This window comes from Cebidichthys violaceus, unplaced genomic scaffold (assembly GCF_023349555.1).
Source record: "Cebidichthys violaceus isolate CVI_PGR_0920_01 unplaced genomic scaffold, fCebVio1.0.p SCAF_20, whole genome shotgun sequence".
In the NCBI taxonomy this organism is placed as follows: domain Eukaryota; kingdom Metazoa; phylum Chordata; class Actinopteri; order Perciformes; family Stichaeidae; genus Cebidichthys; species Cebidichthys violaceus.
The window spans coordinates 11093194-11118963 of NW_027176373.1; the positions used below are offsets into that span (position 1 = coordinate 11093194).

General features: G+C 40.8%; 1 protein-coding gene across 2 annotated transcripts; it reads right to left on the reverse strand.

Annotated features, from left to right (window-relative positions):
- Nucleotides 1–8646: 8646 nt before the first annotated feature.
- On the reverse strand, nucleotides 8647–25214 carry LOC137876606 (gap junction delta-2 protein-like). Of its 2 annotated transcripts, XM_068716334.1 has the most exons (3): nucleotides 24841–25214; nucleotides 23027–23083; nucleotides 8647–11081 (listed from the first exon to the last, which is right to left on the reverse strand). In XM_068716334.1, the coding sequence occupies exons 1-3, from the start codon at nucleotides 24909–24911 to the stop codon at nucleotides 10217–10219; spliced, it is 993 nt and encodes a 330-aa protein (XP_068572435.1). In that variant the 5' UTR covers nucleotides 24912–25214; the 3' UTR covers nucleotides 8647–10216. The 2 variants fall into 2 exon arrangements, with proteins under 2 accessions (XP_068572435.1, XP_068572437.1); XM_068716336.1 differs by lacking the exon at nucleotides 23027–23083.
- Nucleotides 25215–25770: the final 556 nt, after the last annotated feature.

Here is a 25770-nt window from a genome sequence, read left to right on the forward strand (position 1 = left end):
TTGTTGTTTTCAGTCTGAATAATTAAAGTAAAAACCTATTTTGGGTCTAAAACCCTAAATAATTTTTGATGCTCCATAAAATGTGTCTCAGTGGTTTCTGACTTTTAGAGAGTTATAAATACTCAAAGTAGAGTGTGCTGTCAAAAAGTAAGATTTCAGCATGCTATCTGTCAGTGTGACGGCACAGTGAATTTACAGACATTAGAGCCCTTTAGACAAGACTGAAATACCTCAACAACGTTTGGTACACACATTAACATTCCCCCACAGGATAACTTGTGGTAACCTTTCATTTGGCAAGAACATTTTTTTTAATTTGTCCAATACTTTGGTAAATACCTGCTCAACTGTACTTTGTTTTCAAGGCTAATTTACATAGTAAATATACCTGCTAGCTATCAGCATGTTAGCATTGCCATTGGGAGAGTGCATAGACTGTAGGGAGAATGTTAGCATGTTAGCATTTATTTACAACAGAACAAAAAGATCACATTTATACAATTACAATCTGCTATTGCTCTTATGAAAATAAAGTAAAGAAAAAAAATGACAAAATGTGATTTGTACAACAAAGGGAACATGGTTTGTCCTTCAGTTTAAATCATGCGGCTAATATTATTAAGTAAAACATGCACATGTTTTACTTTGTAGTTGAAGCTTTACCGACTTTATGACTATCAAGATGGTAGAATCATTAAATCTTAATTTTTGGTATCAAGCCAAGGATGCTGCTTATGCTTTTAACCTTTGATAATGTATTGCCTCATTTTATTAGGCATGGGCCTGAAGTCCTGATTATGCTTGCATATTTCTGTAAAAGCTCCTGTGGCCATCTGCCAACTTAAAACTAAATGCTAACGTGATTTTGTACCGTTGGTCCTTAAAACTGGGTCTCCACATACTGAGTAGTGTGTCTGCTAAAAGATAATTATTATTATTTCAGTTTCACTTTTTTCAAAACATTTCATAGAACATTTCATATTTAACAACCTGCAGTCTTGTGTTGTGGGACGCAAAAGCAAACCATCAGGACAAATGATAAAGAAAGGATCTTGCTCTTTATATTAAGAAACAGACAATGTTTTGAACAAGTGTACAGGATAAGCTCTTTAGACATTTCATGCACACAGCCACAGATCATCAATAGCAGTGAGCTGTGGGAGAAGGGAAGATGAGATATGTGGATGAATAAAGAAGCCTAGATTAAGACCACAGGAGGTCCTGCAGTGCTTGATCCTTCAGGAAAAAATACCAGTTAGACACAACAGGGAACATCCGTTTAAACTCCTCATTTATTCACAACCTTCTTTCCAATTACAGTCTGTGATTCTGTGCCGAAAGGCCACTAGATAGAATTATGGCCCAATGTCTATTGAAACTGTTGCGTTTCTTTTTCTTCTTCTTTTGCCAAATGAATTGACCTTTAAGGAGCTTTATCATGCTCAAAAACGTACTAAAGAACCAAGACAAATTTGATTTCGCTTTTGTGTATGAAAAAATGGCTCTATTGCGCCCCCTAGAGTTGATTTTAATTTTGAAAGGCCACGCCCCTCTCCTGGTATGTTGACTTGAAATTCAACACACATGTTCAGTTCTATCTGGTCAATAAGACCTTCAATAAATAATTAATTGTTCAGTGTATGAAATATCAGAAAATAGTAAAAAAAAATACTCGTTTTTTTTTATCAGTCAGATATTAAGTTTACTATCACAGAAAAAACTGGGAGAACTAGCCATTTATTTTGACATTTTTGCTGAAAAAAAATCACAGTTGGTTTGTGGGAGCCTGGAGAAATAATGAAACAGTCATGTAAGAATAATAATAATAAGAAAAATAAACATTAACAACAAACTGATCCTTTAAACATGCACATATTGACTTTTCTTCAGTGGCGTAGAAACTATAAAACAGATGGAGACGGATCAGATCAATCAGTACCATCAGAAACATTTTGCATTCGGTTGAAGCTGCAGCAGCATCCCATCGTGGCAAAAAGTGAGGTTTATTCTCAGATGCCTCCGTCTGCTGTTAAAACACTCAAGTATTCAGGTGAAAAGTACTTTTATTTTTGTACGATGTGAACATCTGTGTCTAGATCAAGTTTAAAGACTTTAAAGTGACATTTAAATAAATGTCTGCTGAGTCACTATCTATTGCTCAAGGAGGTACCAATGGTGATTGAGCCTGTGGCCCAATGATGAAAACTGCAGTATTTATATATTTGTTTTTCTACTTTGTATACACAGAAAATAGAACGATAGACTCAGTTCTGAAAAATAACATGTTAGTAATGAATTTTGAATGCAGCCTCCAAAACTGATAAACTCTGAGCACAATTCATTTGTCTTTACTCAAATGGAAATCCTGAATCAACCAGGACTGAAATCTTAAAGATTGCCACGTTAAGACCTGTTTGAATCAGTTACAAAAAGTTAAGTTGAGTTTTATAATGCCACTGCTGAATTTCTCCCAAGATACCGGTTCAGAAAGGAAACTGTTCTGGAGCTGAACAGGAAGTCTCTTTTTACTTTTCTGTGAAAAAAGTTTTTGCTGTTGTGTGTGTTTATCTACTATTATTTGGTCATATTGCTTTACTAATTCAGCCACAAGTTTTTCCACATGCGCAAGGGTGCGTGGGCCCATAGAGGAGAAGAAGGCCACTGAGGAGAAGAAGCAGCAGCCCCCCCCCCCTGCACTCTTTGTTCCATCAGCAAGCAGAGCAGGAGTCAGCAGGTCCAGGTCAAAATCAAAAGTATTTAAATATTGTTAACAGAAGCCAAAACAATCACAAACCAAATTACACTATCGATAGTAAAATATTTCAAGAAATATGAGACCTTGTTCATACCACAGGACAGATTGATGTATCTGCCCCATGGTACGAAGGAAGTCTGATTCTCTCAGGGGACAAACAGCTCCTTTGCCCCCCCAGAGTTACATTCCTCAGCCTATTGATCAGCTCCACGATTGGCTGAAGTCCAATGAGCTCCTCCTTGGATCCTGACTCATTGTCCTGGGCAGACACCTCTGTGAACTACCCTCTTCCCCCGTAGGTTTACACCTTCTGACATTCCTCAAACCCCCCTCACAGACTCAATATTCATTCAATGACCACACTCCTTGGTTTAACACTACCTAAGTAAACACACTGTGACACATAATATCCAGCACTAGGAATGCTTTAAAACTTAAAATTTCTCACACAATGCTGCTTGCAGCTTTAATTACTTAATGTCTTTTGATCAGTACTGCAGCAGTTTTAACCCAGTGAAACTCTGTGCTGTTTAAGTGGTTGGATGAATAACATCCGAACAGCATGACTTCAGATGTATTGAAGACACACTCTAGACATGCTGACAATCTGATTACACAGTGGGGGGATTTGCATTAATGTGTTTTTCTAACACGAGGGCTGTAGTGAGCAGTTTGGTCCTCTTGGAGGCGCTGTGTTTCAGCGTGAACCTCGCCACTAAACACACTGTTCACTCTGCTGTCACTCAGCCTCTCAACTGTGACCCCTAAATGTCCATATACATCTTCTGCTGTGCACCTCCCCCCTCTAATAGTGCTATGAGACGGGAACCAGTTGTGCAGAAAAAAGGGTCTACAGTGCAATTCACATGTTCAAGGTGGAGATGGTGTGTGTGATTACTTTCAACAGTAATCAGGTAATTACTTGTTTACATCATGGCTCAAATCAGATGATTGTCTCCTTTACCCTTAAGAAATAGGACTGCATGAAATGTCACATGTTGAAGACACACCTGCAGTGGGGACATCTGCATGCTCTGCTTGACTCCATTGCACACAGCTGATGGATGCCAACTGAATGCTATCTGGTGCAATTGCAAAATAAGAATTCCACTTAATTTATTTGGCCTCGGTTTATTGATCCAGGAGGCCAAGGAGCATGGGCGGGGGATGGGTGCAGCGGGAGGAATTTTGAGCCAAGGGTTCTTGGGCAACCCTGTGTATTTTGATGTGTGTATGGACAGATCATGCTGCACAGGAGCTAGGAGGTCACCCGATTGTTTTGATGCATAATGTAGGGCATACAGTTTATGCATTTCTGTCGATTGCATTCAGCTCTCAGTCTGCTTCTTATCCAGTATTTTACTGGAAATAAATTAACATATGTGTCCTCTTTGTGTGAAGGAGTGTTTAAAAAATGTCTCTGGGATGCTAGAAGTCTCACTCTGTGTTTCAGAAAACGGATGCAGCAGGAACTGTGTGTTGTTAATCCATGTTATCTCTGGCCATATGAGGAGCTGGTCTAATAACAGAAGACGTTAAACCTGCTTGTGGCTTTTTCCTCTAAATCACAACCTCAGAAGATTTGTATCTGAGACAGATTCCCTCTTCTCCTCTGCTCAGGTCTTTATACTGATATAATGAGACCAGGATTACTCACAAGCAATACTTACAAAGCTGTTTAACTGCCGGTACTGACTAAAACAATTTCAGCATTACAGCAAAATTGTATTCGTCTATCAAGGTTTCCGTTACAGTAGTTTGACAGTAGAATTCAAAGCCATGCAGGATTACAAAAATGTAAATCATCATCAAATGACCCACAACTTCCCACATCATCAACTGGGCAAGAAATTATGTGATGTGGGCTTAGGTGCTCCCAGTACAGGACAGGTATTTTTGAGCCAGATCTTTTAATAAATGTGAGGAACGGCCATATGTGTGCAACCATGCATATTCACACATCATTCTTCAGCTGTGAAGGGACAATTTAGCTCTTAAGCAGCACAAGATATTCTATTACCATTACACAACTTACACTTACACTTACAATTACACTGGCTTTTTGGTGATAACTTGCGAAGGTTGAAAGTGCAATATCAGTAGTTGTTGAAAAGATTATTGCTGGATTTATTTTGGCACCATTTAACCAGTGATCTTAGATAGACCAAATTAGTAACATCAGACCTCAGTTTGTCATCCATGTCATGAAACAAAATTACCAGAACATCCGCATTAGAGCCAGATTTGTGCTGAGTGTATTGTCAGGGGTATTTTAGAGATATACCCTAAATGTCCCCCACACAACAAGTTCCCAAAAATGAATTAATCCAGTAAGATGGCGTACTAGTCTTGACTGGATCTGGAAGGCTTTGAATAATACCATCAGACAAAACTTGCATATTGTCTGCTCCACATATGTCATATTTCCAGGATTACTAGGGAGAGAGACGACATCAGCAGAGTTATAAAAGGAGATAATGAAAGCTGGTGAGCTGTTGGGAGAAGATGTCCCTGTTTTGTTTGTCAGCGTTCTCTTTGAAAATGGCGGAAAAAAGCCTTTGTGTTGACAGAAAAGGGAGGAATTGGGGTCAATGACAGTTGAGGAGGGAGAAGGGTGTGAAGTAGGGTTTTCTTGCAGTACTTTAGCTTCATCAGCTTTGACAGATATAAACAAGGAAGACATTCATGTGAGACCCAGGTGGAAAAGCCGGAGTAGACCTACATGAAAGAGGACAGAGAAGGTCAGAGGAAGGCAGGAGGGCAGAGTAAAATGTGGAGGTGGAGGAAGCAGTGGAAAGAGCGAGGAATGAGTCAGGTGGAGGAGGAGAGGACCAGATGGAGACAGAGAGAGAGAGGAAGGGCAGAGAGACTGTGCCAAGCAGGGCTATCACGCAAGGAAACCAAGTCACTTGCGGAGAGCAGAATGGAGACTGACACAAATTGATGGGCCGAGACATTAGGAGGCTAGAAGTGGAGCAGGCTCCAGAGAGGAATAAGCCAACTCCAATTTCATCTTTATGAATGAGTGAAGAGGCAGAGAGGGGAAATATAAGGAACAGGGGAGAGGAATAATGAAATGATTTTTCGCTTATTGCAGTCTTATCACAGGGATGGTAATGAATCATTTGTGGAGAGTAGGTCACAGAGCGGATGAAAATTTGATGAGGAGGCAGAGGTGAATGCCTGTGAATGGATTGTCGATGCCAATCAATCTGATAACACAGATTCATCCTTACAAAGAAAATATATTTATTTTTCTTGGATTTATTTAAGGTCAAGGTCAGAAAAAAAGGATTTACATTGACCGCCTTACACCAGTCAGTAACATTCAGGAAGCCAGTCACTTCCTGGTTTGAGCGGGAAGGAACATTTAAGAAAACAAAAATGGTTAAACAATGGTTATTTTACAGCTTATGACTAGGTCAAATATACTTCCTAATCCACTGTTGTGGAAATTAGTTGGGCTGAACCAGCATATGGCTCCTATGTTTGGCCCAGCTTAAACCTCCATCTTGTTCCATTTTGTTCATTTGTTCTTTTTGTCATTAGCAGTCAGCACGTCAGCCCTCTACTAATGTAAAACTCTGTATAACTCCACTCACCATTCCTGTGGTTACACGGTGCAGTTAACCGTCTATTTGCATGCTTTAATTCCAATCAGGCTATTACTGACTACCAGTACAATACACCGTCAGTGTATAATGTCTTCTCATTAAGCTGAAGGGGGAGAGAGCCAGTAGCTATTAAACTTTCTTCTTTAATTATGTTGGACTGTACAACTGATCTGATGGAAGAACAATGTATGTGTTATTAGAAAAAACCTCTCTAGATGATCAATGTTGAATATAGAATTATTATACACAGAATAATATATACATTTGAATATGAAAAACTAGACTCTAAAAATTGTTGCTATATGCTAACTCCTGTGGAAAACATGTCGTCAAGACCACCTAAGCAGAGATGAAGTCATGACCAAGACCAGAGTGTATTGACCATTGTCCTCCATCTGAAGATGCACCTGAAAAGGGATTTTTGTTAAAACGTGTAATGTGTAATATTATGGGGGTTTTATTATATTGTTTTGTAGTTTTGTAGTTTCTGCTCTATACTTTGCACCAAATTATTTTGAAAGAGTTGTAACTGAAGGTATTTTTAGCAGGGAATTACTGTACTTACCTATTATTTTGCTTGTGCTGCAGCTGCAGGATAAAGCACAGAACAGCAGGCGTCTAACTTTCTCCATGAAAGAGTCTCAGGCTGCAGCGGAGCAACAGAGCGAGAGATGGTGCAGTGCTGTTTCTGTAGTCTCTGTGGTGCTTAACATCATTACTGTGCCCCTGTCACCACAGCAACCAGCCTGGCTACATCCTCAGAAATGCTTTTGTTTAGGCATTTATTGACTGTGTGTGTGTGTGTGTGTGTGTGTGTGTGTGTGTGTGTGTGTGTGTGTGTGTGAGTGTGTGTGTGTTGTTGTTGTTGTTGTTGTTGTTTATGTTGGGGGCTTGTTGATGTGAATGTATATCAGCACACAGCAGAGAGTCAATCACGGCCACTCACATGTCAATAAGGACGCTGCGTGGCCTTTAAGTGAATGAACAACGACGAAATTCATTACTCTACATCCTATCAGACAATCAGCTTTATTAACACAGTCCTCCATCATCATCACCCTTGTCCCTCTTCCTCTGGTCCCACTGTGCTTTCAGTGTTCCCCAGGACATGGTCACATGACGCTTGAAGGTTTAATACCGCTAAAAGGTCCACCGCCCCCACACTTCTCTCCTCTCTCCCTCGGTAACCTCGCTCATTACTGAAATTATCAGCTCCGTTTTAATATCTTACCTGCCTATGAGTTACGCTGATTCTGAGAAACAACAGTGTGATTATTAAAAACAATTTAGTGTAAAAAACAATATACAATTTCACTGCAAAAACATTGGAGTTATTAGTGAAAATTAGCAATTACACATTGTAAAGTTCTTGCATTATTAGTCAGGAGTTTTATATCGAGGAAATACAGGTTGAATCTATAATTTATCAACAGAAACTCAGAGACTGCACATATGTATCTCTCGGAGATGTATCATTTCTCAACGTTGAATAATAAATGTTAAAGTAGGTTTTGAATCTGTGCAGTTGAGAGCACTGCATTATATACTCTGTGTTGTGTATGTATTATGTACCGCTCGAAAAGCTACTGTATGTTTTATGTTACAGTAATACCACACTGCCATCCACACCAGCAGTGGTGGAAAGTAAAGAAGTATATCTACTCAAGTACTACACCACCTGACTTCCTGAGCTGATGGGTTTACACTGGAGTTACTTGAAAACCCGCTGCGTTGTGTGTCAGTGTCAGATGCACACAAAGCGTTGTTATTTTATGACCTGGGAATATACCGAAGAGTATTTTAAGTACTTGTAGTAATACAAGTAGTATTGTAAAAAATGTATTTGAGTCGGAACTTAAATCATAATCCTCTTCCGAAGGATTGAGACCGGGCTGGTTTTTAAGTACATTTTAAGGTACTTGAGTATTGTCATTTTCTTCTTTACTTCTATTCCATAACATGTTGTTGTGGAATATTATACTTTTACTCCACTCAAAGATTTGACACTTATAGTTACTTTAAGATTTTATAGACAAAACATATGATGAACTTTGAAAACAGACTTTTTTTTCTGTATGATAATTTAAGTACATTTTGCTGATAAAACTTCTGTACAAATACTTAAGTAGCATTTTTTACTTAGTAGGAGTAGTGTTAAGATGCCTTGAGCATGTGTAAACATCCTGATAGTAAAATGGCAGCCTTTCACAGTAATTACCATCCATTTGTTAAACACAGCACAGCCAAAATCTCTGTTTGCATAATAATTTATTCACATATTTTTTTCACATACTTTATATTATTATTGCTGCAGTTCTGGAGCCTTTCAGGTATTCACTTTCAATATTCCCGCAATGGGATTCTATGTTCATATCTCTTTATAGTTTTCGTCTTCATGCATGCTGAGTATTACATTTCACAGGAGCAGGATGCAAATAAATAAAACAGTCTCTTTTTAAGTTACATGTCATAATCTATCCATTCTATTAATGCTTCGGTAACATGCCTTTTTCAAAGTCCATGGGGGGGGGGAGCGGGGGAGCGGGGGGGGGGGGGGGGGACTTTTCGGAACATATAGTCTCCATTAGAGGACGAAGGCTTAACAAAGGGCACATTAATAATACATATTGTTAAAGCTGGCAATCTATGATTAATCTTCATTACCACCCAAACCTCTCTTCCTCATCCAAGTGAAGCCTGACTACATCGCATAGGGAAAAAGGCTAAGTTTAATTCTTACATTTTATCTATGTACACATACTTTGAAATATGGCACCAAATCAGCTTGTGAAAAAAAGCTTGAGGTTACACGTTAAAATATTTGTGACAACAATACTTTCTCCTGTTTAATGGAAAAAACTCTTTATATAACTCCATTCAGCCCCTTAGAGAGCGATCACACTTAATGAGCCAAAGTGGAAACACTGGCACACTTTTCTTGACTGTTCTCAGTTGGTTCTGGGAGTAAACAGTGTGCCTTGCAGGCATTGAGAGCATTGTGGTGCATGACACAGTGTTGAAAAGTTAATCTAACTCATCTTCAATGCACCATGTGTCTCGCTTAGAACAAAAGCCCCCAGGCAATGTCAGTCTGCCGTATGATTGGCACCTAAGAATATGAACAAGAGTGACGTTTTTTAAGAAAAAAGCCTGGTACGCCGACAACAAATACTGTGTTCCAGTTCCTGCTGAAAGCTTTAGTGCTGTTGGTTTTTGTGTTTCATACAACATGATTAAAAAGGTGATTGTTTGTCCATTGAGTGACTTTACTCGAAGATCATGGACAATGACAAATAACATCATCTTTCTCTCAGAAGCTCGGATTAGCTTAGCATTGAATTTACTGACTTATGTCAGACATTGGCTTTTTTTCCCCCACTCACATGCGTATGCATGCACACGCTTAAGCTTTTTGCATATGCACACATAATTGGAAAATGAGGGAATTATTTCTGACCTACAGCAAAGGCAAATAATGAAGAACTTCAAATGACTCAACCTCAGACTATCTTTACAGTATTTTAATATTATTAGTAATTGCTCATTTTTGTCTGTTGGGTTCTTTGAAGGCACCTAGTGTCACCTAGGCATCATGTAAGTTTTTGGTGTAACCTTTGTTACAGCAAGACAGCAGCCTTGTTAGGAGGGTGGTCCTGCCCTCCTGAAGTGTCAAAGACTCAACTTGGTGAATTGATGCTTCGTCACGAATACACAGAGTCCGTCTGTGCTCCTGAATAATAATGCAGTGATGATTTTTGTGCCCTAATGATCAAGGGGTTCTGGGCCTAGGAAAAGCTCTTCTCTAAAATTTAAGAGGTCCTCGAGCCCCCAGGCAGAGGAGCCTCTGTCAGACGTAGGCTGACTCACTAGACTGGGTCCTGCCCAGGTTTGGGGCCTGGGACAGGTGTGAAACATCCTTCTTGCGGACTTCACAGATGGACTTCCTTCGGGCCTGCACCCCTCGCATGGCCGTCTTTATCTTCCTCCAGCCAAGGTGGTTGAGCTCAGCCAGGTTAAGCAGCACACAAACGCCGCTCACTGCAAACATAAAGACCAGAAACACGGTCTTTTCCGTGGGACGAGACACGTAACACTCCACCTCCTTCACGCATGGGTAGCGATCACACTCAAACATCCCTGGCACATTGAAACCGTACAGGAAGTACTGGCCTGCCAGAAAGCCGATCTCCAGTGCATTGCGGAACACCACCTGGATGACATAGAAACGGGAGATGCCTTCCTGCCGTCGCACTTTAGCACTCTTGTGTGTTTGAGGGAGCCCCCGGGGTCCGTTGGGGATCTCCTTGACCTCCAGGCAGTCATGATCCTCCTTACTGCTGTCGGGGTGCACCAGGATGCCATTGATGTTGCGAGAGTGAAGCTTGCGAGCGTGATGGTCATGATGGCGGCCGTGGTGACCGTGACCGTGGTGATCCATGTAAGGATGTAGGAGGGAGTAGCTTCGGTCACGCGCTTTAGCAGACTGGTGAACAGAATATGTGATGAAGCACAGACTCGGCGTGCACACCAGGATGATCTGAAAGACCCAGTAGCGGATGTGCGAGATGGGGAAGGCTTTGTCATAACAAGCCTGGTTGCAGCCGGGCTGCATGGTGTTACAGATGAACATGATTTGCTCGTCCTCGTACACCTTCTCCCCCACTATGCCTACTATTAGGATACGGAAAATCACCACCACTGTCAGCAGGATCCTGCAGAGAGACAGAAGAAGAAGGAAAGGGCAGGATGGGGAGGGGGTGAAAGGGAGACAGGCAATGTCAGTTAGTGAGGAACAAATGCACAGGCTCAGGAAATATCTGGGTATGATTCAGACAATTTCAAATTGACTGCAGGTCTTGGTTTAACATAATCTGAATGCTGATTGGATGCTGCTTTGTTTATGTTGTACACTAAAACAATTTCAGACAAACAACACTGTAAGATGGTAGAGGTGAACTCTAGACAGCATGCACACATGAGCTCACTAATCATAAGAGACTAAAACAGGAGGGGTCGTCAGAAGGTAAAGGTGAAGTCACGCTCATCTTCGCTGCTGAGCTGAAATGGAACAGCACGTACATGGGCACCAGTGTGAGTGACCTCACATATATGCTTAAACCGGGATTGCCATTCACCAATCGATGGAAATAAGGACTAGTGCCGTAAAATGAATTGTTAGTATTTGTCCGAAAATATTATTTCCCACTGTCACTCGTAATCTATCGCAAATGTTGTCATCGTTGCAAAGCTATTTAACACATTTTAATGACATCTTTTTGACCTCTCTTAGAGGAGTCTCCTGTTTCCAGTGACATGGTAGAGTGCTGATTATTAGCAGCATAGTGTTGAACCATATATGCTGAAACATACAGGTGGCATCTTCTTAAAAACTGGTGGGGACTTCCCGATGAGGCTCATTAGAGCTGCAGTTAGAGAGAACTGTGTCCAGGGGCCTGAGGATCTAGAGAGCAGTGCGGCTGCATTTCAAGGCCTCTGAGAGACTGGTGTGCTATACTGTTATCTTCTGGTGTCGATCCAGCAGGAGCACTGCGGAGGAGGACTGGGGCTTTAGTGCTGCACTGTCAGCTATTTCTAATGAGCGAGGAAAGCCTGCACATCATGGGGCTCCCTGGTATTTATGCCACAATGCAGTGGATGTGCACGCTCCCTGCGTGGCGGAGCCAATTACTTAGAACACACTTATTTCCAAGCACAAGAGGGGCCACCCAAGGCAACAGCAGGGACAGAGATAGATGGGAGTTGGCCCCAGGTGGGTTAGAACAACTGGGGTTAATGGCAGCTATAGCACGTATGACATTGGCCTTTAATTCAAGTGATGTAACATAAAACAATTCCTGTGCATTATACATCAAAAGTTGGTCTTTGTCTGTGTCAAATGAGACTCCATAGTATAGCATTTAATTAGGCCTCAAACATTCCCACACCCACTTTCCATGGCCAGTTACCACAGCAACCAGCGACTTTGTGAAAGGTAAGGAGAAAAAAAGATTGTAGACACAAAAGGTATGATGGAAAAAAATTATTAAATTGTGAGAAAAAAAAAAAAATCTTGGGGAGCTAAAAAAAATAAATGTCTTCCAGTGGTTCAGGGGTATAGCAGAGGAATACGTGATGGCGTGAAACAGACCTAAAATAGAGCAGCACGCCGCTGCAGGACTGTTCCTGCTCCACCTGCGAGAGCGTGCCTGTGTGTGTGTTTTTTCTCTTTGTGTGTGTGGGCAAGACAGACACGAGGACACAGAGACAAAGAGGGAGAGTCAGCCATGTGTGTGACTTGTGCAAAATGGCAAACATGTTCGGTCGTCAGTGCTCGGAGCAGCTGTGAGCATATACGCTACACTGACTTTCAGTATGCTCAGAAATACAACAGAATAAAGCTGCTCTGCACCTTTGGTCTTTTCAGAAGTGAAATGCGGGTCGTGTGATTTACATTCAGTCACTTTGTGATCCTTTGCTATGAGCCGATGTATCTACCTCCACTGCGGGTTTGACAGCAGTAGATTTGACCAAAGTGCTGATATTGATGGTGCTCTGCACCACAAGGAGTCCTTTGACGCATTCTGCTCAATGAGATAGAAATCTGTGATCGACACTGCTCATTTATATGCAAATATTTGTTTAGGAAATACGACTCATGTTCAGTGTCAGTGTGTGAATGTGCGGCTCTGGATGCTGATTTAAAACGATATAACAGGATAGAAGGCAGCTTGCAGCACGTCTGTATTCACTGTCTGTTTCTATTTGAGTTCTGCTTCTTCTCATGCCAGTGATAATTACTACATCATAATAGCATTAACTAAATGTCACTAAGTCTGCCTGCTGTCCACATCTCTGTATAGTGACACAAGCTCACAGACTGGACAGGTCTCTCGTGGTAAAATCAAATACTTTTTATAATTCAGACTGAGCATTTTTTATTGACTGATGTTGTAATTGAACTTCTGCAGATTATATGATATGTTCTCACTTATTAGCAGTGGATACTGTCTATCCCCTATCCTTATATGTACACAACACTGTACTGTATCTGAGGCTTGCTCGGACTCCAGGTCCATTGAAGTTCATTTTTGCCGACTTTTTATATATACATTTTTGTTGTTGTTTAGTGTCTTTTAACTGTCTTTAACTTACTCTACATGCATGGCATCCTCTTTCACAGCACATACTCAGTCAGGAACCAGAAATACCAGAAGAATTACACATTTCAAGGTCCTAAGAATATTGTTTCTCTACTCATGCACACCAATACAGCAGAAAAAACAAACTTAAGACATGAAACTTTACATGTAAACTATTTACATGTAAAGCGATTTTATCCCAACTCGTTTTGGTTCCTTTTTCATTGAAAGTCTAAAAGCAGCACATCAGCACTTTGTTGTTCAAGTGTATTAAGTTGCCTTCAAAGGTAGGGACATTCTTCACTGAATACCAGTGGAGAGACGTTTTACCTCATCGCATGGACAACTGGCACCAACGTAATTATAAATATATAACTCCTAATTCTCTATGCAACCATGTGTAAATAATTGTGACAGTGGGGATTAACAACAAGCTGTTTATGGCAGCCTCCCTGTTGTATCCCCCTTCCATAGGTTAATTTCACGCCACGTGACCACTGCAGCTTTATTCACCTTAACAGTAAGAATTTTCAGGCGTACTTATGGACTTTCCTTAGATAGAAAACTTTTCTAAAGTACTATACTGCAGATATTGCGTGTATACTTGTTTGTTTGGCAGATTTATGTCGTTAAAATTTCCAAAACATTGCAAGTATCGAGTGTTGTGCTGTGTGTGTATGCAGGCTTGTGTGTGTGTTCGTGTTCGTGTCTGCATGTGTGTGTGTGTGTGTGTATGTGTGTACACTTCTGCTGGATAACAGGATAATCAGCATGGGGCAGATTGCTGCATTAGCAGAAAACAGTGGACGAAGGTTATCTGCAAACATCAGTGTTTTAAGTGCTGCAGGGTAACGAGTCAATACTGTACGTTAGGGCAGATTGGGACTGGACAGCCTGAACCTGCAGAATATTCAATACCCACCATAACGATGAAAAATATTTTGTATTACCTCAAACTCGAGGGAAGAATATCAAGATAAGGCTGAGCTGATTGAATACAGTGCATTCTTTATCTATCTCACGGCTCCTTTAACATTCATCCGTCACCACTTATTGGCTCATTTAGCCGCCCGCTCTCCAGAGGACCTCCTTTCAGACCAATCATTACATTTTTGGAGACTTTCTATATCCCTGACACTGTGCAAGCGATCTGATTAGATTTGGAATAAAATTTATTGAATTTGTATCCCTGGATTGGGCTCACATGTGAAAGTCTTTTTCAAATTTTCACAATTTCCTTGTGCTGCATCAGTGACAGCTAGTATTTTCATAAAGTGCAAAGATCAACAGAGCTCACAGACAATCTAACATCGATGTCTTGAGGGACAACGAGAGGAGGAAGTAAAGACAATGAAGTGATACTTCGCTGTTGTGTAACTATACAAACTGATGTGTATAGGCAGCTGATTGACCTGTGAGATTGTGTAATAGTAGCTGCTCTTCTGCTGGTGTGTCGGCTGGACATGCAGGCAATGTCTCTCCCAGAGGCTTTTACACACACACACATATATACACACACACACACACTCATACGTTCATTCATACAGCAGCTGCTGTTGCCAGCCTCAAGAGACAACAATTGGCTCAAGCACAACAGCAGATGCATCGGGAAACACACACATACACACACACATATGTATATATATATATATATATATTGTGAATATAAATTAGCCTATAAAGTATATGAGTCAACAAACATAATAAGTATATTTGCACATATAGGTTCACCAACTCAGTCTACAGTGAGCAGTCCTCTGAAGGACTGGTTAAGTGCAGTGTTATCTGTAGAGAGACCCGGAGTAAAAATACTCTTCCCGCCCGTATGCTCTCAATAATAAGCTCCACTGATTGCTGATGGCAGCACATAATGAATAAAGACCTCACCAGGCATAGAAATAAGGCAGCTTAATTATCGGAGTGCAGACATTTCTTCCCACCCGCTCCTCATCCACTGTTCCTCTCTCAAACTGTTTTAATAGTTTTAGGTCTTGCCCACATGTATCAGGCAGACTTGCATGACCGCCTGAGGTGCCACTGGGAGCCGGCGTGACGAATACATTAATATGAAGCTAAACTTGTGTGGTGGTTCACTTACTTCTGTCGTCTTCTTTAAATATTTATCAGCGATAATTTTACTGAGAGTGTGATACATAAATGGTTTAAAAATACTGTCGGCCTTTCTCTGATATTTATTATTTTACACATAAATCAAGCCGTGAACTTCCTTTGAGCCACAACATGTGCAGAAATGTAATTATCATCAGCTCATTCAACAACTCTGAAGGAAATGACTTCCAGCTGCTTTTCAGGAATAAAGGAGGAAACTGAAGGAGATGCTTCAGTTAACTGCCTCAGTTATACCTAGGCTGAGGTGGACGTAAACAGGTTTTGAGTTATGACCATCGCCCAAAAGCTGGAGGATTTTGTGTTTGAAGATATTTCTAATAATTCATTTCACAGACCAACCACGCGTGGTGACGATGCCAGTGTATACCAGATGCAGCCTTCTTCCATCCCGTTTGTCTTTGTGCATCTACAATTTCCCTTTCATCTGTATTCCAGACAAAATAGATTTAATCTGATGCCTTTAACAATTTTCCACCTGGTCATGAAGAATTGCTAACATCCCAATTTGACAAATAATCAAACTGAGCACAGATTTGTCTGAATTTATGTTATGAATTTATGATTCAAGTGAATGGAAGACTTTGTGGGAAATAATATATGTTTTCCAGCTCCTTGGAAAATGTGCTGCAGACCCTATAGGAGTCATATATAGTCCCCCTGAACCGATCAATAGACAAATACAAAATGCTTCCCAGGTGAAATTGAAGTTTTGTTCTGTTTACATGTTTAGGCTTTATTTTATTTTATCATGCATTTCCCCCATTTCAGTTGTGGTTAATTGGAATTACATGGCTAACCTCACAGTTAATTTATCATGTCTGCTGGAGTTGTTGTCATGATTTTTTAACAAGTTTACAAGTCATGTGATGTAGGCTTTCAGGAGTTGTGGTTAATATTGTATGGGGTGAATGCGATAAAAAAAAAAAGAAAAGAAAACGGCACTCATAAATATGCTTTGATTATAAAAAATAAAAAAATTCTCCATCTCCTTTTGCAGGTTTCACCTCCTCAGTCATAACCGTCAGTAATTTTACTGACTCGGCTTTGTCCCTCTTGGTCAGCTTGATTAGAACAGAGGAAAATATGGAGGATTGAAGTCTGACCTGATGTGAACATGAAAGGACTATAATTGTTTTAGTTTTGAATGAAACATCTCTAAAAATCTATCACAATGTATTTTATGTGCAATATGTCATCTGTCAATCACTTTTTCAGGATGAAACAAATAAGCAATAACTAAAGGAAAGCAACAACTGCGTCACTTTCAGAATCTAGTTAAAAGTGTTTGACCAATTACACTGTCGAGCATGTTGCGTAAATGAAAAAATCTAATATAATTAGTTGATTTCACTCCTGACGGTTTCTATTGTTAAATATTAAGACATCATTAATGTGAACAATTGACAAGGAAGTAATCCATGCTGCAGAGTTAACCATGGCAACCACAATGTCACATTCAGGTGTTTTCATTTCACTGCTGTTGAAGTGTACAAAGCAACTGCCTGCAGCTGGAAACAAGGTTGATGAGGACAGTGTGGGCGGTCAAGTCGAAACCATGAGCTAAAAGATGGGGACCTGCACAGTTGGGTGATGATTCTCTGTGGTGTCATCACCGGGAGCAACCCCTTTGACATTACGCATAGTTTTTTAATCCATTGCTAATATGAAAAGGTTGATTGTAATTTTGAGAACATGACTCACAGTAGCTGTCATCAGATGTACGGTAAGCTGTTGTTACTGCAAATACATCAAGACATTCTGACGAAAGTGTAAAAGTAAAAAAGGGTTAAGGCCACCAACTCACACCAACACCTGCTTATGGCTTTTTCCAACTTTCTGGCAGATTATTCATATTTCTGCCAACGTGATGCAACCTGGCTGTTGCTGATAATTGTTGCTAAAACTTTCTACTTGGCTCCAAGTGAAAATTTAAAGTACACTAACCACACTATAAAGGAAAGATGATGCAAAAACACATTCAGGCACCTGAGGATACTGCACTTCCCAAATGTAATAGCTTACTGTGTACTATCATTATGAAGAAAACTCATGGTAATTAAAAATCCATTCTGAATTAATGAACTGCTACAGCAACTTTGAAATACAAAATTACAGAAAAACTTTCAGAACAACTTTTATTTAGTCTTAATTAAGAACATGTCTATATCAACGATTGCATATTATTTTCTGATACATGGATTGGTGTTCATTGGACTACAATGATGATTATTTATTGTTTATTAGAACAAACCCACAGCAGTTAAAAAATGTTCACTGTATTATATCTTAACCACACAGTCTAAGATTTCTAAGACTCATATATCTGTATTTGTTGGATACATATTTATTCTAAAATAGAAAGATTTTAAATCATATCTCTGTATGGTCTACTTGTAGCTGCCTTTATGATCTTGAAAATAGAGCCATTAATCATGCCCCAAAACATTGTACTGTACTTCTGGATGATGAGAGTTTGGGAATCTCACAGGCCATTAAAATTAATGAAATTCTGTCCTAACCAAGTTAGGGAATTCAAACATGTAATTGAAACAAAGAACATTTAAGCTATGTATAGGGAAACATTACACGCTCGGTGAAGCTGAAACACACACCATCAATATGTTGCTGAAATGAATAATAGCCTGTGCTGGATGAACGCTAAGCTCAGCTTTACTGGCAAAATCCCCCTGTCGAACAGTATAATCAATAACATTCAACATCACGGATTGCTACACAAATAAACTAATGACAACTCTAGATGTGCAGAGAAATGGTTTGATTTGAAAGACAGTCCCGCTCCTCGCCCAAGGATGATGGATTACTAATCCTGTCAAACGCTGAAATATTGCTTCCATTGTTTTGCTTTGCAACACAATCCTCCCAGGCAATATAGATTTTTTACAGAAAGCTTATTATTAATGATACATGAAGTCGACAGGATGATGCCCTCAATTAAAGCAGAGCATTCCTACATCTCAAGTTATTCTGGGAGAAGAAGTAGGGTGCCCATCTCAAAGTAGGAGACCTCCTTCTTGTCGATATCCTGACCTATTTAGTCAAAGTGGAGAGAGCACAAATACATGCACGAAAACTACTGGAGGGAACTACTTTTAGGCAGACCGTCTATGTATTTTGCTTTTAGAGGAAGCAAACAAGGATGCAGATAGATTTGGTTTCATCAAACCTTTCAAAACCGTCTATTCTAGGGCTGTTGTTTTTACCACATGAACAGAGTTTAAGGTATTTTACACACCACTTTGTCTATTCCATTAAAAGGCTGGACAAATCTTCATACATTTTTAATGAATGACTTGAAATCAGTTGCAACTTACAACAAGGAACACACAACATTTATTAAGATTTTATGAAGTACTTATATTACTAGTGATGAGTGATAGATGTTAAATAATAGATGTCAGGAAAAAATCAAATAAAAGGTAAATGGATACAGATTTGTTTTACAGTGTACATAAATTATATATGAACAAAATTCGATTTTTTTTAAATAACTATTATTCTGATTGAAATGCAATGCATGTGATGTAATGCAAAATACATGAGTTCATTCCATTATTAACAACAGAGAGCTTTTGCCTCTTATTAAAGGTGTTGTTTATTCAAACATACCTGCACTGCTGTGTTTGCATAGACGGTGAATATTGCATGTAATTTCTCTCAGGATGTCATCGTCCTCACCTCTTATGAGAGCTACAGTGGGAGCATTACATTCAGATGAATGTTAAATTAAAACACACAAAGGTCTTGTGTATTTTTAGAAGTCCTCATCATTGCAGAGGACACATATTGAGTTTGTGTGTGCAGACTGTTTCCTCAGCAGCAGGGTCGGCCAGCAGCTCCAGAAGAAGGAGCTCTGACACAGATTCTCAGCATTGAACCACTGCAGTGGGGAAACTTCTCTTCCTTCCTCTGCCCCCCCGAGGATGCCCCCTGTATCCTTTTTTGTTCTACAGCTCACATCCTCTCCTCTCTATTCTTCCATCCGGCAGCCCTTCTTATTTTATCATCCTTAGATCACTCACTCCAGTTCTCCATTATCTCTGCCTCTTTTTTTATTTTTTTCACTCTGCTTGTCTTTGGCACTGACCTCACTACAGCATTGCAGTGTAGTGGAAGATGCATCAACACTCTTCCTTTCTTCCTTCCTAACCAGCAAGGTGTAAAACTCAAAACCCAAAGGCTTCGTGCTCTCACAGTTGAACACGCATACAAGTACACCTGTGGTCGGCAAAACACCTGAGCACCACATGTGAAAAAGAAAATATGTAATATGTCATAGTATTCCGTATGTGTACGGTACATTTTATTTCCCTTAAGTAGAAGTATACAATACATATTTATTTTAGATACAGGACAGTCTGAGAAATGAAAGGAAAATATTTGTAACTATCTAAAGAAACAAACATCTCACATGGAAAAAATTTTCTACCTGGTCGGACAGGATCAACCTTCATACTAGGCAAAGGCCCTCACCATTGAATCGTTTGCAGTGTTGTGTGGACAAGTCTCTTTTTTTGTAAGTGTACAAGCAGTTGTTTGTCCTACTGGATGAAACATGTCTTATGTGCATGATAATGTATATTCCTAAGGTTTTCAAATACCGGTCTGATAAATAAGAATAATAAATGGTATAAAAGTTACGTTAAGATAACATGTTTAATTATAGAAACAATACTTCCTGATTCTGTTGTAAAGTGCTACACCAGACCTACCAACAAACCTGTCTGACAGTTTTTTCTGTACTAAGTGTAAATTAGTCATTATGTGAACAACATTTTGAGACATATTAGATGACTGCAAATATTATCAAGACTGCTGGTGTTATATTTTAAACAACTATGCCAGTAAATCAACATATCACCAATTTATACATGTTGGTGACAAAAGTCTGGTCTGTAGAAGTCTTTGTGAGGTATGCTGGGTAACAACATGCTGCTTTGAAAGTCAGTCAACACAGTCTCTGCAAAGAAATATTTGAAGGAATATTTGCAAAAAGTATGCAAGTAAGAGTACTGTACGCTTCCCTACAAATTCTGATTGAAAAAGTGCAAAAATCTTTGTGGGGTTGTGTTTTTACTATATACACCAAGTATATCTTTAGTCCTGGTTGTGTCCTCACCGGTTGGCAGCTTACCTCTGCCCGTCAATTGAAGAAATTTCCAGTGAGATACATTGAGACATTTTATAAGCCATACCAAACTGTCACTTATCTAATGTTGAAAGGCCCAGGGTCATTATAACTGAATATACAGTCAGTTTAGTTTGGGCTAGACAATGAGGTTAGTGCAGCCTTGACAATGATTTCTCTCACTGTGTGATCATGATTACAGTCATTGGTTATCCATGCACACGCTGTACATCGCCCAGTTAGAAGTCAGGTATATGGAAATCACAATACACAATTCAAACACGTTAATATTTGAATGAGTCACAATATGCAAGCCACCTGTGGGTTAGTCAGAGGCACAGAAGCAACTCTCAATTTGTCTGTCTCTTTCAAAGACCATGATTAAGCTAACCTATGCCACTGCGTAGAGATGGTCCATTTCTATTTTTAACACTGTTATGTAGCCTAGGCTAATTATCTATCCTATGCCAGGGCATAGGTTAGCTTAAAATCTACAATTAAGAAGGAGCTTAATTGTAGCTGGATCAGACAGTCTAGACATCCAACAATGCTATCTGACAATGTCTCACGGTGGAACTACATCCTTGCGTTGCAAGAGAGAGGGTTGGCACTCAAACAGATGACTGACATGCAACCGTGTTCCAAAGTTTTGATGCAGGGGAGACTTTTCAGCCATGGGGAGACATCACTGTTCTGCTCTTTGGAACCGCATCCTCTGAACTGCAAGCGCACACATGCAAACTCTTTCAAAGAAACTACACACAGGCTGAACATCCTATAGACGTGATGCCATCTAGCGGTTGTTGCATGCTCCGGCCACACCCCGTGAAGTGCAGGACTTCACAGTGCACAACAGTGCAACGCTACATCACAGTTGGTTGTGTTCACAAGTGCAACGGACCACACCTGACCACACCCAACTGGGCTGTTGGGTGTGGTCAGTGGTGCAACAGACTTGAACCTTTCAACCCATAGAGGTCAGTGCAACAATTTTGACTTCACACTTGATTTAGTGTGGAGTTGCTCATTAACAGTCTAGGAGGCATCTTCACAGCACAAAACTGTGCGAGTGGTGAACACTTCTCCAACTTGCTGGTACATCCAAAGACATCATTCTGATCATTTAAATGTTACGTGTAATTGATTTCCTGACCATGCAGGCACATGCTTAGGATTAGGAATCAAGTCGTTATCTTTAGTAGTTTTAGTGTTATTGCTTAGATTGTCTAAGAACGTCTAACGTCTGAAATGCCTGTCTACAGGTAAAAAGCCAAGACCCAGAACCCACTTAATAATATCTGCTACACCCTGACCTGAGGTCTCTCTGTCAACCAAACTGAATAATAACTCTCCAGTACATTTAGTGAAATATCTTGCAAACAAGCTAGCTAAAGGGAAAACATTAAAATCTGCTTGATGATAAAAACAAGATAAGGGATCTACAGCCTGAGATACTCACAAAATACAAATCACAAAGTGATTCCAAAGACAATGTTTCTTGACTCGCATAGCATAGACAAGCAGAGTAGAGAGAGGGAACCTCATTGGAAAGCAGCTAATATTACAGCTAATGCCCTAGGGTCAACTAGAGAGCCTTGTAGGACAAACACAGTCTGAGGGAAGCCAAAACACAAAGGGATCATTTACAGAGCATTTCACTATATTCAGCACAGTAGCAAATAGCTGGTGTCCTGGGCATCACACAAACTACTTACTGTATGAGGAAATTATTTTATTGCTTCATAATATCATTCCACAATCTGATGTCACCTTGGAGGTTTTCACAGTTTAATCTAGATTCAAATGAAGAACAAAAACTGGTGCACAAGGAACTATTCTAAATGACTAAATGTATTTTAGGTATTCAGGGAAATCCTTTTTAATGTTCAACCAGTGAAGTGCATGATCACCAAATAGCTCAAATTAAGCATATGTAAGAGGACGCCATTACATCTTCAGAGTATTCATTTGACTTTTGAAAGAGGTAGCAGACAAATTGAGAGTTGCCTCTGTGCCTCTGAAAAACAAAACTGTAGGTGGCTTACAGTCATTGAATCATCCAATGATGACCCTGTGCTCACAGGGTATTATTGATTCAGCTGCCAGGACTGGATTTTAAAGCTGCATTAAGTAATTTTTGACCACTAGGGGGCGGAAAGACTCCAGAACAAGTTCACAACAGTTAGCGATTAGCTTATGAAGTTGTTATGGCTAACATGTTAGCAAACAGTTGCCTACTTACAAATCCAGCAGAAACAGAGCAACACGGACATCCCTTTGGTCTCCTTTTTCTGGCCACCTGTTGAATGTAATTCCAATATTCACTGGCATTTAGCCCTTGCTTGCTCTTCCAGCGCAGGAGTAATATATCTGACTCTCTTTAGGCTTCTTAAATGTTCAAGTTTCTTCACCAGTTACTTCGGCTCTTTGCCATTTCACGCTGTACAGTTAGCAAACAATTAGCTTGTTTTAGCTTCTGGGTTGGGAGCGGCTGCCCACGGTCGCATACGAACAGACATTGTTTTGGTTTTTGTCGCTCTGGACACCAAAACAATGAACTGGAAATGGCTGATAGCTCCGTAGAGCTTCAGGAGATGTTGATTCTCAGTGATACCGGCAATACTATCAATCCCATAAGCAAAAGGGAGTCGTATAATTAATGCCACAAAATATTTCTTAATGCATCTTTAAATCAAGTCAACATGCTCTATCATATGCAGGTTTTCATTCCGTCTAAGGACTAGACCAGGTGATTTCATAGTTTACGGCACTTTCAACCACAGAGGAAGAACTCACTGAAATGACTTGGTGTAGTGTTTGGTTGGAAGGAAAATCTCCATCGCACATGGTTTCAGATCCCTGATCATCAGAAGTTTTGCAACAATGCGGCTCACATCATCTCCGTTGCTCTGATGCAGATACAATCTCACTGATTTTGAAGGATAAAGTCTAATGGCTCTGTGCACACAGTGCTTAGTGTAGTCAATAAAGGCATGAGCCAATTTTCACTCCTTTAACTTGCACACACAGCAACACACACACACATGCACACACACACACACACACACACACACACACACACACACACACACAAATCCACTAGAGCAGAGAGAAGATTAGGCCATGCCCTTGTTGCGGACTACCTGAGGTCTGGGTTAATGAGCCCAGCAGTGCAGACAAATTCTTAATCTTTTGTGGCTTTCTTTTTTTTCTTTTTTTAAAAGCAATTTTTGAATTACAAATCCATACGTGCGGGTTTCACTTTGACACACTTTTCCCAATGAGCATCCCAGCATGACATTTGGATTGTGCTTAATGGGTGGAAAAATTCCACTTTTGCTTTTAATTAATCACACAGAGATGATGTGGAGCACATTTTTCACACAGATTTTACAGCATGTCTCCATGGCATGTCTCCACTGCTAATCAAACAAAAAGCTCATCTGTTCAACCCTCCACCACAAAACCATTCTCACACCAAATATGAGAAAAGATCAAATCAGACTTTCACTATGATGTAAATAACTGTCTGCTGATAAGGACAAATTGAATGAACTTGGGTTTTTTTTGTCTCAAGTTCACACAGAGTTTAGAGCCATTTACTCCTCCTTTGATTCTCCTTTCCACACCTGCTTGCTCACCATCCTTTCATCTTCCGCACCTCTGCTCTCCTCTCACTCCCACTCCCCTCTCCTCCTTCTGTCCTATTGGTCTGTGGCCAAAGCATCAAGCATATCTATCAAAGCTAATAGGTATCAACACAGGAACCTCTCTGAATTAACCGTAATGCCCAGTAAAGCCTGCTATTAATCATGCTCAATAAGTTTATCCTAGTGATGGCTGTGGAGGACAAGGGTGAGGAGAGCATTGAGGAGGAAAGGACGGGGGAGGCAGTGATGACTGTGGGGGACTGTAGAACAGAGGAGAGCACTGGGACAAGCCTGGGGGGGGGGGGGGGGGGGTATCAACTGATACAGAATAACACATAGTTTACATAAAAGCACCCAGCTCATCGATTTAAACAAAACCAAGAATTAAAAGCCTTTACAGTCTTACCTTCCAATCATGGTAGAGTGCTGCTGGACAGCCGCCTCCAGCAGCCTCTCCAAAATGGTCCATTCCCCCATGGTGATGGAAAGGTTGCAGAGCTCTCAGAAGAAACGGGACTTGGGGAGCCGACCCCTCTTTCTCCGGCGGACTCCTTCTTCTTCTTCCTCCTCCTCTTCCTCCTCCTCTTCCTCCCAGGACACCAGACTGTGCTCTCGTGGTACACCCAACCCGGTCCCAAGCAGCAGCAGCTCCCTTTTTGACCTCTACACGCTGACCTGGCCGATCGTCAGCGCGTCTTTGACTGTGTAAAACATACAGAGAGTGAGCGTCTTCTCCTGGGCCCGTCCCGCTGTGCTTCTCCTCCTGGCGGAGGAGAGGTGCTGAGCTGATTGCCTCCCCCCTCCTCTCTCCCTCAGTCTCTCCCCTTCTCCCCCCTCCCCTGTGCAGCGATGCCTGTCCTCCCCCTGCCGCACCACTCTGCTCTGCGCTACGGCATATGCTATAGCTCACTGTGTGACAGCCATGATCACCCTCTCTTTTCCACTTGCCTCGCTCCGTCCCCCTCTGCCTATTCCTCCCCTGTCCCCTGCCTTCGTCCCCCACCCTACCCCCAGGGCACTCCTTGTGCTTTACCTGCGCTCCGTGCCATCAGAGCCGCTCTGCGCTCGTCCTTGCATTGTGTAGGATCTTTGCCTTTGCTGCACCCTTGCTATAACCCAAACGCACGCACACGCACACACCGCATGTAGCTGATCCTCCTTGGCTCACCTCAAGCGAACAACACTGTAAACACACGCGCACACGCGTGCACTCGATGACAGCTCTGAAAATCCCACTCTCTCCCACTTCCTACTGAGGACCGCAGATCCAGATCCACTACAGCACCCAAAGCTGGTGCCTGCTGAATGTCACTTTACGGCTGGAGGAATGGTCTCT